The 15,271-nt window shown below is 36.9% G+C and overlaps 1 protein-coding gene across 2 annotated transcripts in view; it reads left to right on the top strand.

Moving 5' to 3' along the window:
- The window catches only part of LOC128869643 (voltage-dependent calcium channel type D subunit alpha-1-like), a 141,844-nt gene that overhangs the window by 100,184 nt on the left and 26,389 nt on the right, over nucleotides 1-15,271 (top strand). For both annotated transcript variants that reach the window (XM_054112216.1, XM_054112215.1), the window contains 2 exons: nucleotides 10,772-10,824; nucleotides 15,046-15,192. In XM_054112216.1, the coding sequence (XP_053968191.1) occupies nucleotides 10,772-10,824; nucleotides 15,046-15,192 (200 nt within the window). The remainder of the gene's footprint in view (nucleotides 1-10,771; nucleotides 10,825-15,045; nucleotides 15,193-15,271) is intronic.

Below are 15,271 nucleotides of genomic sequence, written 5' to 3'. Positions count from 1 at the left end.
ATTATTGTTTTTAAACTCAGTTCTGAATAAATAACTTGTACTTACAGTATGTAAAAAACCGCATTTAATTAGGTGGGTAAGATGAATCCACAAAAAAAAAAGAAAAGATTACGTAGGTTTCTTTTAAGGAGTATAAAAAACATCGATGTTTCGATACATCGATGTTTTAGTGCCCGATGTTTATCACATCGATGTTTTTTACAGAAACATCGATACATCGAACCATCGATGTTTTATATAACGATGTTTGCATCCCTATATCTGTCTGCTTAGTTCGCATGTTGTGAGGGTTTGCCAACTTGTATTTACCTTGTTGATGGTTTCCTTTTCTATAACACTGCGTTACAAAAACAATTTTTTTTTCTCTCCTATGAACCAAATATACTTTTTCGGAAAGGGGAGAAAAAATAAAAATTCCAGTGTATCGACGATTTACATGTACACGTCAGAACTTTTTTTTATGTATAAAATATAGAGCTCGTAGTCCGCCTCTGTGAAAAACTATGGATCATTTTTTAACCTTTTTTCCGTGATCCAATCAAGCTGAATTTCTGCAGGCAGACTCGTGGAAATGTTTTTGTTATGTAAAATGAAAAAAAAAAAAAAATTCAATTCTCAGATTTTCTTGAATTTTTTTTTTCTAAAAACTCCAAATTTTTAAAAAAACTTTTGTTTCATACAACACACTCTGTGCCGTTTGTGTGTTTGTTACAGTTCCGGAAGTTCCGATCATCTGACAGTTGCGCTACTAGGAGACGTATACTTTGACAATTGTTTTAAGTTCTGTTGCGCGAAAACGTCTTTCTGTATATTTCATATTACGAAAAATGCAGTGCCCGACTCGAAATAACTTTTGTTACGTTTGTGGCTTATTCACAACCAACCGGCTTATTCGCACCAAGTAAAAATTTAAAAAATATTACGAAAACAGTGGTTAATTCGTTTCAGAAAATATTCAAGACTGCTTATGTTCCTTACTTGTGGTATACTCCGGAAGTCGTGTGCGACTATTGCTATAGAAATTTATGGAAGTTTACTGATGGAAGGTCAACAATAAAGTACTCTGTACCAACAATTTGGCTGCCACATACGGAGCACTGCAGTGAACTGTGCTACTTTTGCGTAACTTTTACTCAAACTAAAGGGTACCAATACTTTCGCCGCAACAAAATTCGCTACGCTAATGTAGAATCGGTTATTCCAGCGGTTCTGTACTCACCAGAAGAACGTATAGCGGCTTCAATGGATATTTTTGATGATGTTCCCGAATTAAGGGATGGAGAACCAACAGTAGCACCAACAATGCTATCAACATTTCTTGCATCGAATGCGAGATGCGGGGAACCAGAAGTATCGGAATTTGTACCAACACCCAGTGAACTTGGGACTGCAGTGCCGCATTTAGTAACGCAAGCCGACTTCAATGACCTTGTACGAGAAGGAAATGTGTCAAAGAGAACAGCCGAACTCTTTGCATCACGCTTTAAGCAGTGGAATATAGTGGCGGCTGATTTTAAAATAACAGCCGCTCGTGATCGACGTACATAGCAGTATTCCATATAACGAATTTTTTAAATTGCACGAAGATCGGGGGAAAAACCTGGCTTATTGTTGTGATATTGATTCGATGTTTGAAAAAATTGGTTACCCTCATATTTCAGAGGAGTGGCGACTTTTCATCGATGCATCGGTCAACAGCCTTAAAGTAGTGCCGCTTCATATCGGTAACAAACATCCAGCTCTCTCGATCGCATATTCCACCAACCTCAAAGAAACATACGAAGGCATGGAATTAATATTACAGCTGATAAACTACCAAGAGCATAATTGGAAAATATGCTGCGATCTAAAAGTGGTCGAATTACTCATGGGTGTTAGCGTGGACTTCCAACCCAGCAGTGCTTTTAGTGTACATGGGAAGGTCGCAAAAGAGATCAGCATTACACTGAATTTAAGTGGAAGCCGCGAACATGCTACAAAGTAGGCGTAGAAAGTATAGAAAATCTACCATTAGTGCAGCCATCTCAAATCATTTTGCCATCACTACACATTAAGCTCGGTGTCGTATCAAATTTTGTTAAAAAACTGGATCGTGAGAGCGAGGCGATTGCAAGTTTGCGCCAAATTTTTCCGAAACTGAGCGGCGCAAAGATTCATGCAGGTATTTTTTTTACGAAGGCTTTTAGTAACTTTATTTTTTTAATGATGTGTATAGTTTAAGGTGTTTTCAGTGGTCCGTAGATAAAAAAAATAGTTGCAGTTATGAATTTTCATCAAAATTGAATGCTATCGAACAACGTGCATGGAAAGGCACAGTTGCCGTTATTGAGCAGTTTCTTGGCAACAAACGAGCTGACAATTATAAAAATATTGTTGCAGAAATGATTTCGGCATATGGCGAAATGGGCATATTAATGCCGCTAAACATCAATTTCTTTCACAATCATTTAGATTGTTTCCCTGGTGATTTAGGAGCTTGTAGCGATGAACATGGCGAAAGGTTCCATCAGGACATTGCGGCTATTGAAAAGCGCTTTAAAGGACAAGACATTACGCATATGCTTGGCGAATACTGTTGGTCTATTTGTCGCGATACTGACACAAATGCTTACAAACGCAAAAATAAAAGGCCTAAGTTTCTTTAAAAGCATTAAAATTTTTAGTGTAACAATTTTTAATTTTAATATAATAAAATTAATAAAAAAATTCGGGGTTTTATATCTCTATTGTAATGCGGAGTGAAATACCTTTCTTTTGATACCCACATCGGCATATCTCATGCCATTTTTTTTTTTAAATTTCGAACAGGTGACAACCCTGTGAAACATTGTCAGTGCCAACACCTAAGTTAAAAGTCTAGAAATGTGATACACTATCTGTGTGCCCAATTTCATTCAAATCCGTTAAGCTAATCCTGAGATCGTGTGGCTATACAGATATGCATACAAGAATTGCTCGTTTAAAGTTATAAAATACAAAAAACAAAAAATTGTAACGTGTACATGAAAATCGCCGATACACGTGTATTTTTATTTTTTATCCCCTTTCCGAAAAAGTATATTTGGTTAATAGGACAGAATGTGTGTAACGCGGTGTAAGTAGTTTACAAGTGGCTGTAGGTATCAGCGTCTTATCCACTTGGATATCAAGAGTTTCACAGATTCGAGTAAGTTAATCTGTTGCAGTTCCCCGCTATATTCCTGTGGCCTGGCGCCCAAATAAGGTGTACTTTGTAGTATTTGGATACGTCATTTAGAAGTTTAAAATATTCTATGACTGTTTTTGCCGAGTGCGTTTTATATTCTAGCGCTTTTATAGCTGCTTGACTGTCCGAGTATATGAAGACTTCATTTGTGCATAATACTCTCGTTTTTATTACCGTAAGTACTTCTTTTATGGCAGTGCCTTCCGCCTGAAATACACTGCAATGATTCACTAACTCCAAGTTTGTCGGAGTAAACCCCTCCACCTTCTCTGTTGTCTAGCTTTGAGACATCTGTATAGATCTTTATATCACTTTATTTAAAACAAGCCCGTTATCCCATTCCTTTCTGGAAGGAAATACCGTGACGAAGTATTTATTTAAGTTGATATTCTTCGTCTTACAGAAATTTTTTGTACCAGGAGTACGAGTTTTTTTTGCACGAGTAGATCAATTTCTCTTAATCGGAGAGCTAACTTGGCAGCTGTTCAGTTCAGGACCAGTTTTCAACCATGTTTAGTAAATCTTGCATGATTTCACAAAGTGTATTCGGAAATTTCCCTCTTACTACCATTGCAACATCATCCGCATAGGCTACGACGTGTTGCCCCTCTCCTCTAGGCTCTTTAGCAAGAAGTTTATTGTTAGCACCCAGAGGAGAGAGGACACACTCCGCCTTGAGGTTTTCCTCGATTGACTCTTTTCCTGATCTTCATGGCCCCTAGGGTTGCGATCACAAATATGCTCATAAGCATGTTTTTGATGAACTCAACCAGTGCCCTCATTATTGGTATCCGGTGGGATGTTCCTTATCGTAAATTGACTTTTCAATTTTTCACCGACAGTTTGCTTGTGAGAGCATTGAAGGCATTCGTTGGTTGACGTTAAGGCAGAACGGTAGTCAGTTCGTTGAATGTACAAATTGGATATTCCTGACACCCGTATACTCGTTTTAATTAATTATAAGTTTCAGTTTAAGTTTGTAAAAGTTTTATAATATATAAATTTTAAAACAGAATAAAAAAGAAATTGGATATTCCTGACAAACTTCTGTAAAAAGTGAGTTAAGTGCTGTTTCTGTGGATTTTCCTTTATAGTACGAATGTCGTGAGATACTAAGCTTTTTGGGATTGATGTTGGGCTTAATATACTATTCTATTATTTTTTCTAATGCTTTTAGTAAACAAGAGGAGGCCTAATTGGCCTAAAGTCCTTGAGTGTTATATAATACGTGAGCTTTTTCCTGTCTTATAAATTTAACAACTTCTACTTCTTTCCATAAGGATGGAACGCATCTGAGCTTCAGAGCAGCCTTGAACATATGTTACTGTTAACCGCTCTATAATATAGTTTAGTGAATGTTGTATTTGGGCCGGGAATAATCCATCTGGACCCGGTGAGGGTTTAAAGGTGTTCACTGCCCAGGTTATACTAGCTTCAGTGATTATATCTTCAATGTCACAATGATGTTTTTCTGTGTGATCTTTAATTAATATATTAGGTGATTCGTTGCTGGGAAAGTGTGTGTCCACTAGCAACTTTAAAGTTTTTCCCTTGAGATAGTCCAACTCTTATCCGGTTTTTGGAGGTATCCGGAGGAAAAGTAATTTTTTTAAAGAATTTTTCTTAGTTATTTTTTATCAATTCCTAGCTTACTGTAATAGCAGTCCCAGTCTTTACACTCTCGTGTCGCCTTCGCTGTATTAAACTGTCTTCTGCTGTAATTTCTTAATGTTGTCATGTCTTCAGACCACCAGGGCGATTTTTTCTTCTCCTTATACTTAATTATAGCGCAGGCTTTATTAGGCGCTGTTCTACAAACATCCGTAATGTTTTGTAGATGTTCATTTAGTGATTCTCTTCTTTCAATAGTGATATTTTGGGAATTATGAAGTTTTTCTTTATGTTCCCGTTTATATACGTGCCAGTTGGTTATTTTCAAATTCCTGCTAGCAGGGATGGCCCATGGGCTGCTTCCCTTAAATCTTATTTCTAAGGGGTGACTTTTTAAGAGCTATAGGAAAGTTTTTCAAAAAAACACACGCAAAATTCAAAAAAATGCATGCAATTTTTATTTAAGTCTATAGTATAGTCCGTATAATTTAATGTTTGAAGATTATTTCTTGCAAATGTTGACCGCGACTACGCTTCAAATGGTCCATCCGCTTAGTCCAATTTTGGCATACTCTTTCCAATGTTTCGGCCGCGATCTTACATATAAATGCTTTAACGTTGTCTTCCAATGCATTAATTGAAGCAGGCTTGTCTGAATAGACTTGAGCTTTAACATAGCCCCACAAAAAATAATCTAAAGGTGTTATATCGCACGATCTGGGTGGTCAATTGACAGGTCCCGGACGTGAAATGAAATGTTCACCGAACTCGCCTCTCAACAAGTCCATTGCTACGCGTGCTGTGTGGCATGTGGCACCGTTGGATATCATTTCACGGTAGCGCTCACCATTCACAGTTACGTTACGATTCGCAGCATCTTTGAAGAAGTACGGTCCAATGATACCTCCAGCCCATAAACCGCACCAAACTGTGAGCTTTTCTGGATACATTGGTAGCTCTTGCAATTCTTCTGGCTGATCTTCACTTCAAAACCGACAATTCTGCTTATTTACGTAATCATTGATCCAAAAATGAGCTTCGTCGCTGAACACAATTTTTCGATAAAAAAGTGGAGCTTCGACCAACTTTCCAAGAACCCATTCACCAAAAATTCTGCGTTGCGGTAGGTCGTTCGGCCTCAATTCTTACACCAACTGTATTTTGAAATGCTTCACACCTAAACCCTTTTGCAAAATTTTCCACGTTGTTGAGTAACAGAGGCCCAATTGCTGCGAACGGCGACGAATCGATAATTGATGGTCATCATTAACACTGGCCGATACAGCTGCGATTTTTTCTTCAGTTCGCACTCAACGTAAGCGTGTTGGTGGTGTAATGTCCAATAATGTAAATTTGGTTCTAAATTTAGGTCGATAAAACTGACCATAAAATGGAAGAAGCGCGCGATAAACTTACTTAACAGAACTCGAATTTTTATAATAAAATTCAATGATTTGCAAGCGTTGTTCGTTTGTAAGACGATTCATGGTTAAATTATAGACCAAACTGAAGATGTTTGACAGTGAAACAAAACACGAAACTTGCGTCAGCGGTTTAAACCAACTGTTTAAAAATATAATAGTTAAAAAATCACCCATTATATAGCGATGATCGGAGCATGAATGTTCATTCAGAACTCTCCACTATGTCATCTATCCGTAGAGGATGGGATATGCTAGTGTAATATCAAGAGCTTCGTGTCTATTACGTGTAATAAATGTGGGTTCATTGCCTTTGTACACAATAAAAGCTTTCGTAACCAGGGTTCGTTCCAGGGGAAGGACTACATCCGGCAGATCTTCTGCCAGACGATCCAGGAGGGCAAGGCTGGCTTTCTTACAATGGTGTAAATTTATCTGTAGAAGATACATCAGCTGTTACCGTTATGTCTGGATCTTCTTTACTTTCTCATAAAAGATCCCTTTCGGAGTACTAATGCTGTTGTACGGAATACTTCCTCTCCCGTTCGAAGTAGATCCTCTCCAAGCCCATTGCAGAGCCTGAAGAGGCATATTCTTCTTCGGTGGTGTGTTCATGTTCGCTCATCGGTTTTGCTTCGCTAATTATTCAATTGAGTTTTCGGTCAGCAATAGGAGAGCCTGCATAGTAGCGCGCTTCTGCTCTTTCGATTCTTCTACGGTGTTTTTACTGCTTAGAATTTTGACAAATCTCCACACTAGCGTTGGGATGTCTAGATTACATACCCGAATGAGCTTCATTATATATTCTGGGTCTTCGACTGTTGAGGGTAACCAAACCCTTGCTCGTAGCTTGGACGGAATATCCTTCCTGTCCACGGCCACCAGCTTGGCTTTCGGGTACACCTCGTCGACTTTGGGCCGGGGTTCCCCAGTATAATCCTCAGTGCAATTTCGTTAGCTCGGCATCAACCCATTTCCATTGCTCCTTGGGAATCAAACCTTCGGGATGGCTTTCATCCCAAACCCCTATGATAATTTGGACTTTTGCAATCTCCGCAAAGAAGGTTTTGAAAGTCACGCCTATGGTTTTGTGCCTTTTTGCGTTTGGCTTAGTTTCCAAGGACCGTAAGTCGGAACAGGGTGTACTGGGTTGAAATCGGGTTTAAAGTCAGGAATGATTGCTTTCACTCTTTCAATCGCTTCCTTCAGCTCCTGTGCGAGTAAGTGTTCTTTCGGTTGGGTTTCGTACACCCTTCTTAGGAATCTTGCAGCGTTTCTGCGATACTGGTAGCTCACTTACGCTGGGTAATCCCCACAAGTGGCCCCTTTTCGGTAGCGGGCGTTTTTGGGGGTTGAATCGCAGTTGACTGGCGGGCTAGTGCACTTCTGCTGGTGCTTGGACCTATGTCCAGTACTGTTGTTGGTGTAGTTATTGGTCTGGCTTTCGCTCAGGCTGTCACTATTTGTTTTGAACGACTTATTAAGCCGAGGTATGGAATTTTCTTTGAGCCCGGTGCGACCGTTGCTCGGATTTCGGAAGTGGTTATTCCTGTCGGTTCCTGTTAGGAGGATGACCGATCTCCTCTTTTTATTTGTTTTATTATCAAGACTTAGCATTTTGGACCCAAGAGTGTCGGATGTCCGCCCGTGCATAGCTCCGAACTACACGCGTAAGGTTAGTTATTACGGAGGGCACCGTTCAAGACTTGGTTATTTATGAAAAGAGCCCCAAGTCTGACAGATTCTCGGCACGGGACCCATTACACCTTAATCCAGCCTTTCACCCCCAACCACGTTATATAGTTTGAAGAATGCTGTACTATCGAGGAGTATCAACCATAAACCATAGTATCCTTAACTTAGCTAAGTACCTCCTAAAAATAGGACAACTGTGATACTTATTTCCACCCGGCACTCTCAGGGAGAGTTCAGTGGAGGATTTTCGCTAAGAAATTCCTGTTGTCGCTTATGAAAACTCGATCAACAATTTGAGAAAGCTTATTAACACAGTTATTGATTTGCATAAGATCCGAACGTAAAAAGTTAACTAAGTAAATTAAATAAGTAAACTAAATAAGACTCCTAAAAGCTGTTAAAGTGTTTAGCAATTAGGCACAGTTATTGTCATCTTATGATCAGGCAATATTAGGCAAATTAAAATCATCAAGTACACAGAAGTTGCAACCAGAATGGATACCCACGAGAGCTATCGCATTGTCCACCAGCGCCTTGTTCGAACTATCTGGACTGGCCGGAGGAATGTGGCTAGCAAAGGCGTAAGAATTGGAATTTCCTTGTATCAAGAATTCAGTCCTCGTTGTTTAAATATACCAACGATGAAAAATATCGAAGCCAAATAGCTATTAAAACGCCTCCTCCCCTTGACAATTCGGTTTTTTGGGAATCTCGGTCTTTCCGGTATACATAAAGAAGATTCGAATCAAAATATTTATTTTCACTAAATTCAACATTTAACCAAGTCTCAACAAGAACATAAATATATGCCATAGTTCAACGGCAGGCAATGGCAAGCCTTCGCCATGAAAAAGCTCCTCATAAGAACCATTTGCCATTCGAAGTTGGCATAAAACTAAGGACACCACCCAAATAAGGGTGTAAACGCCAATTATATATATATATATATACACATATATATGACAAGAAATCAAACTTGAATCGATGGACATGTGCTTCGAAACGTATGATATGAAGGTGTCAGTAGTGACAGAATTCGCAAAAGATGCAAGGTGAAACCGTTTTACGTGCTATGCGACCTTCGATTCACAACTCGTATTACTACCGACCATGCCTTGTTATTTCTTACTGGGATGGCTGACAATTTTAATATTACGCTTCTTAGCAATAATAACAATATTAGCAGTGGAAGAATAACGCAGAGAGACCGTATTAGCAGGAGTACCATTAACAGTGCAGCGAAAAAAAAAATATTTACGTGTTGAAATACTTCTTATGTTAAGTTAACTCTACACTAATTGAGTTTTTAGTTTTGTGAACAATTCATGCAGGTCTGAACGTGAAGGATATTTAATGAACGAATTATCTGCTCTTTATCTGCCTCGCCGCCCCCAAAAATTTTTAATGCATGCACACTGGTTCTCGCATGTGAAAAGAAATATAGCGTAAACAAAAAATTAGAATTTATTGTTGTTTCCCCATATAATCCTATTGTGAATGTTTACATAAAAATTACTCAAATGGCGCCCTTAAGAACTCGTGTGCTTAATCGAAAATTTTGTGTTGTTTTCAACTTGCTCGAGGCTCGTAAACCTAATGCTTAAATTATATAGCTTCTAAAGGGTCTTTCAAGAGTGACGCCCAGATGTCATCTTCGACTTTTACTTGATAGATCAACGGGTTAAAATGATTTAAACTTATTAAACTACTAATAATAACATATCGAAAAATTCTGATTTTTTTGGTGGAAATAATCGTCCGAATGAGTCGACCATACAAAGTTTGGTCAAAAATTTTCAAGAAACTGGTTCTGTCGAGGATAGAAAAAGGACTGGCACACCAAAAACTGGAGGTTCTGCTGGGAAAATTGCTGCTATAATGCAAAGTGTAGCTCAACAACCTTCAACATCGATATCTCGACGTTCTCAGCAATTTTGCATTCATGAATCGACTGTTTGTGGGTTATACAGGGTGGGCCATATAGCGTTTGCTTTTTGAACCACCTATTTTTTTGAGAATAGTAACACAAATGACATGCCAAATGTGTTCATAATTTACTTAAAGGTTTGACATTTACGAAATGGGACGCTATACTTTGAACAAAATTGGGAAATATTGAAAACCTATTTCCAAAGTGGTGAGTCTTCCTCTTCTTTTCTGATTTTCACATCGGATTGTCGGATTTGGGCTCAGAAAATCCACACGTTACTGTAGAGCAGCAAATGCATCCACAACGAGTCACTGTTTGGTGCGGTTTACAAACCGAATAATCAGCCGAAATTCCGATATCAATTGGCTGCCTCGGAGCTGTGATTTAAGCCCGTTGGACTATTTTTTGTGGTAAGCCGTTAAGGACATATGCTATGCAAACCATCCAGAGGCGATTGATGCTTTAAAACACGAAATTGAAGTTGCCATTCATGAGCCCAAACAATCGAAAATGTGCTTAAAAATTGGGTTGATCGAATGGCCTACTGTAAAGCCAGTCGTGGCAGTCACTTGAACGATATTACTTTTTATTCATAAATGACAATGTTCAATCTTCAAAATAAATAAAAAAAGTTTGAAAAAGTATTGATTCGTTTTTTTTTTATAGCCGATTCAAAAAGCAAATTTTACATGGCCCACCCTATACCTGTAGACTTGCTTATGTTGAAAGATTCTACATTTTTGCGCGTTTTATTTTAAAACAACTCCTAGGCGCGTCTTTTGAAAGACCCTTTATTTAACTCAAAAGGTTTTCTTATGCAACTCATTGAAAAGCCTGCAGACGTGATAACTAACTTATACTGTTGATCAATTTATTATTATTTTTTACTATTTCCCCAACAAATTTTAGGGAAAATTCAGTTCTTGCTCGGATGGCTCAAAAATGCTTAGAGAAGAGTGCTTGTAAGTACACGAAATACTTTTAACTATCATTTCTAAATTTTTAAATCGTTTATTAAATTAAGTTTAGTTAATCCAACGCAGCGTTAGAATTAAAAAGTGTATCGCTGTTTAGAGCCCCGTACGCAAATCAGCAAGCTGTAATCTTACAGGGTTGACCATCCAGCATTTGGAATTTAAATTAATTCTACCATAACTAAACGACATTTGAATATTTTTCAATAAATGTTGTTTTCTGGAAAAAGTAAACTTTGCTACTAAACTTTTTTTTATTTTTTTTTTTTTTGAAACGTAACAAAAAAATGCCAAACTGGGATAGTTAAATAACTACTGGAGCCAAATTGCTATAAGCTGCCATTTAGAGTAAATTTTAAGCGAGAGATTTAGTTTTTAATTAATTTTTGAAAAATGTCGAGTCCACTTATAATAAAAAACACATAGCCCATGAAGTCTGTGAGATATTTGCAAATATTTTTACTAAAAACACAATATGAAATCATAGTTAAAAAAAACTATATACATACATACATATAATCAATATATATTCTTAAGTTACAACAGCAAAGAAAATTGTGAGATTATTCACCCATTTTATACATGACGGAAAGTTATTGTATGAACTTGTACTAGTATATATATATAGTAACAATTTTTAGGAAATATGGATAAATAATATACTAAGATGAACAATAATAGTTTTGGGTTAGCCACGATGATCTAGGACTTTACTCGGTCTATTTGACATTGCGTTTTCTAACGTCTCTGCAAAAATACAAAATGTAGTTTCATCTAAAAAAATTATTTGTTTCCAAAGCTCTTGAAGCTCATTTATATGCTAATAATTATTAACAAATTCGAATACGCTTTCATATGTTTACAAATGAAATAAACGGCTTTCATCAAGTGACTCTATCATGGTATCCAGCTTTACGTTAAACTTCTCTAGGAATTTCCGAATAAATACTTTTTTTAAACGTTTGGCTTACGTTTACAACAAGTTTTGATGATGTAATTCGAGGGAGACCAAGGCCGATTGGGTTGGTGCAAATTACTACCTTTGTTAAATAAAATGAGCAACTGAGTTCGCTTACCCGTCAACTACAATAACAAAGAAAGGAAATTAATGAAAAATGAGAGAAGTTCTTAAAAAATAATGGTATTATTAAAATAAACGAAGTTAATGCAGACTTTTTGGCCCCTGTATTTACATGTTGCTGCCACTTACCGTTATTTAAAAATATAAGCGAAGAATATCGTTATTAATTTGATTTTGCTTCAGAAACTTAAGAATGTAATGGAGAAATAAATAAATAATTGTTTTTAAACAACTTAAAAATATTTATAAGATGAACACAGACTTTATGGACTAAGTGTTGTATTTATCAGTAACTTTAAATGATTTCATCTAAACTTAGCACACTTACTGCTTTGACTCTCACCCATACCCGAAAATTTACTGAAAATTTAGATCAAATGCTTCGCGATTTTTATGAAAATTTATTGAATTTTCCTATTATATTCATAAAGTATGAAACTTGAAATTACATGGTTTTGGTGAAAGCATGAATAATACTTTTATGAAAAAGATAAACTAACAAAATTTTTAAGTGATAGATATTGATGTCTGCTAATTGCTTGCCTCTTTTGGTAAAAATACCAGGTTAAACGTTTGATTTTTACGTTTACTTTTATACTATGACCTTTTTTCCAAAACTTTGTAAGCTTTCTTTATATATCTAGTTGACGCCCCAATCAATACCACTAGTATTTACATTTTCTAAATCTGGCAACAATCCTAACAGGTTCTACGTTTTCTTCTTCTGTACCATTCAGAAGACACCAGATCGCAAACCTTCATTCCATGAAAAGTAAAAGAAGTATACGCTACCTATTAGTTAATAAAAAATATACTTGTAATAAATTTAGCTAATTAAAGCTCAAAAATAAATTGTTAAGTGTATGGGATATTTTTATTTATTTATCTACGGCATTGTTGAAAGATCCTCAATGCGCGATCCACCTTCAGCGAAACATGGATTTCCCAAGTCAGTTTCTTATCCAAGATTACTCCTACATATTTTACTTTCTCAGGGGGACTGAGTGCCCAACTCTCAGTGCTAGAAGACTAAGTAAATCCAATTTCCGTTTCCTCGTGAACAAGACTAACGTAGTTTTGTACGGATTGACGGAAAGTCCTTGTCTCGTGCACACGTCGTCAAACTATCCATAGTTCTCTGCACTTTCATGCAAAGCCTTCTTAGGGTTTATGCGATGTTAGCGCACAGACACTGTCCGTATATGCTTGGACATGAAATCCGAGTTCCTGCATCTCCGTTAGAAGAGAGTCTACGACGAATTACCACAGCAGGGGAGAAAGAACACCTCTCAGTGGTAGCCTTGGTTGGCCTTGACGGTAATTAGTTCGTCCCTGTTCTCACCAGCGGTTAGCAGCCTCTCAGAGAGCATTGAATGTTTCCATTTTACAATGGTTTAATTAATTCGGTGACGTTCGGCATATTGAGTCAAAAGTGGAATTATTAAAATGTCCAATGTCCTCAATGCCCACGAACACGCCCATTGTGAACTTGTTCGCTTCCAGCCCGGCTTCAATCTTGCTAACAAGATCGTGTAAGACTGATTCACATCATTTCCCACTCTGGTAAGCATGTTGATTTCTACTAAGAGGGCTTCTCTGCATTACCCTCACTCGAATATGTTTCTCTACCTCTTTTAGTTCATGGTAAGTTAGCCCCCACGAGATGGGGGGTTAAAGCACCATTTAATCCTCATCCCTGCGGCAATGAGGCCAGCCTGATAAGGAAGAACACCAGTTAAGCTACATCCATTTTCTTCTACTATTACTTTCGTCGTACAATTAACGTACAAACGGTTTACTCATAGATAAATAAAACATAATTTTATTGAGGGCAAAATATACTTGGCTTACTGCCGACATATTTAGTAGTAGTTTATAAGTACTAGTAATTACTGTTTTAAATAATACACACCTTTATTATGAATTTCCATTACAGAATATCTTGAATAGATTCCAAATTTTTAACAAAATAAATATGTACAAAAAGTGAGAAGTAAAGTCACTGTAAATACAATTCACAATGAGAGTATGTTTTGTCAGCTTCCGTGAGCTAGGAAGATATATAAAATTTTTTTATCGCGAAAGTATTAATACTATAATAAAATAATCCAATAATGAATTATTGGCTGTCAATTAATCAAAGGTTAGACAATATGCATATTTTTGAATTTTGATGTTCGGCTAAACCATTTTGCAATGGTAACATAAATTTTTTCAACTCTTAAATGGTCTCTGAATGGTTGGCGTAACACATAAGTTAGTCTAATGGAGCCAACTCGTTTCAGCTGATGCTTTAATATTCAATTTTAATATTCCCGAAACATAAGCGTAAATGTTGAAGCATAAATGTTTTCCCATACATAAGCGTAAATGTTTAACCATAAACTATATTACTGACACATTACGGATGTTATTTTAGTTGGCATAATTAAAAAAAAAATCGAAATCGATGCAATTCCAAACGCTAGATGAAATAACCCTGTACAAAAAAAAACCACGCTAAGCTGATGAGGCTGCTAAGGCTGCTATAATTAGCCTTGTTATAAATCATCTAATTTATTGAATATGAACTCCGCATAATGAAATCAGTTAAATTTAAATATGTATAAGCACGCACCAAAAATAATTGGCCAATTTAATGTTTTTGAAGCTTATTTTTTAAAACATATTGTCTAAACTTACTAGTTTTATATAAAATACATATAACATGTAGTGCTTTTGCTCTTAAAAATGACGCGGCCGTCGTAGCCGAGTGGGTTTGTCCAGTTGACCCGACTCCTCAGCAGGCAATGTCCCTCTGAATATACATATTTCTACCATGAAAACGGTTCTCATAAAAAGTATGAGGCATTCGAAGTCGGCGTAAAACTATAGGTTCCTCAATTTGTAAGACAATATCAAGACGCATACGACGAATTGGAACAGGAACTCGATCAAACGCCTAAACACCCAAAGGACGTACGCATGTATATATTTGTACCGACGTGACTGAGTAATGTTTACAAAAACCCTTTATTATAGGCCCTAAGTACGGTAGGAGTAGCAATGGAGTTGTGTAATTGTCTATTTATATCCATATATACATAAATATGAATATATTTCCTAAACAAGTTAATTTTGTTCTATAGCGGCACCTACTTGTTTTACGAAGATGGAGACGTGCATAAGCCCCGGTTAATGGAGCGCATATGGAGTCGAAATAAATTCCATTTTGACGATGTAGCTAAAGCTATGTTAACTTTGTTCACAGTGTCAACTTTTGAGGGATGGCCTGCGTAAGTGTTGTTTGCCTAATATACATAAGGAATGATTTTAGAAACTTTTTTTTTAATGAGTTTGAATACAAAATATGGC

The sequence above is a fragment of the Anastrepha ludens genome, chromosome X (assembly GCF_028408465.1).
Source record: "Anastrepha ludens isolate Willacy chromosome X, idAnaLude1.1, whole genome shotgun sequence".
Taxonomy (NCBI): Eukaryota; Metazoa; Arthropoda; class Insecta; order Diptera; family Tephritidae; genus Anastrepha; species Anastrepha ludens.
The sequence above is the reverse complement of the archived record's forward strand: the minus strand, read 5'-3'. Positions and strand labels throughout refer to the sequence as shown.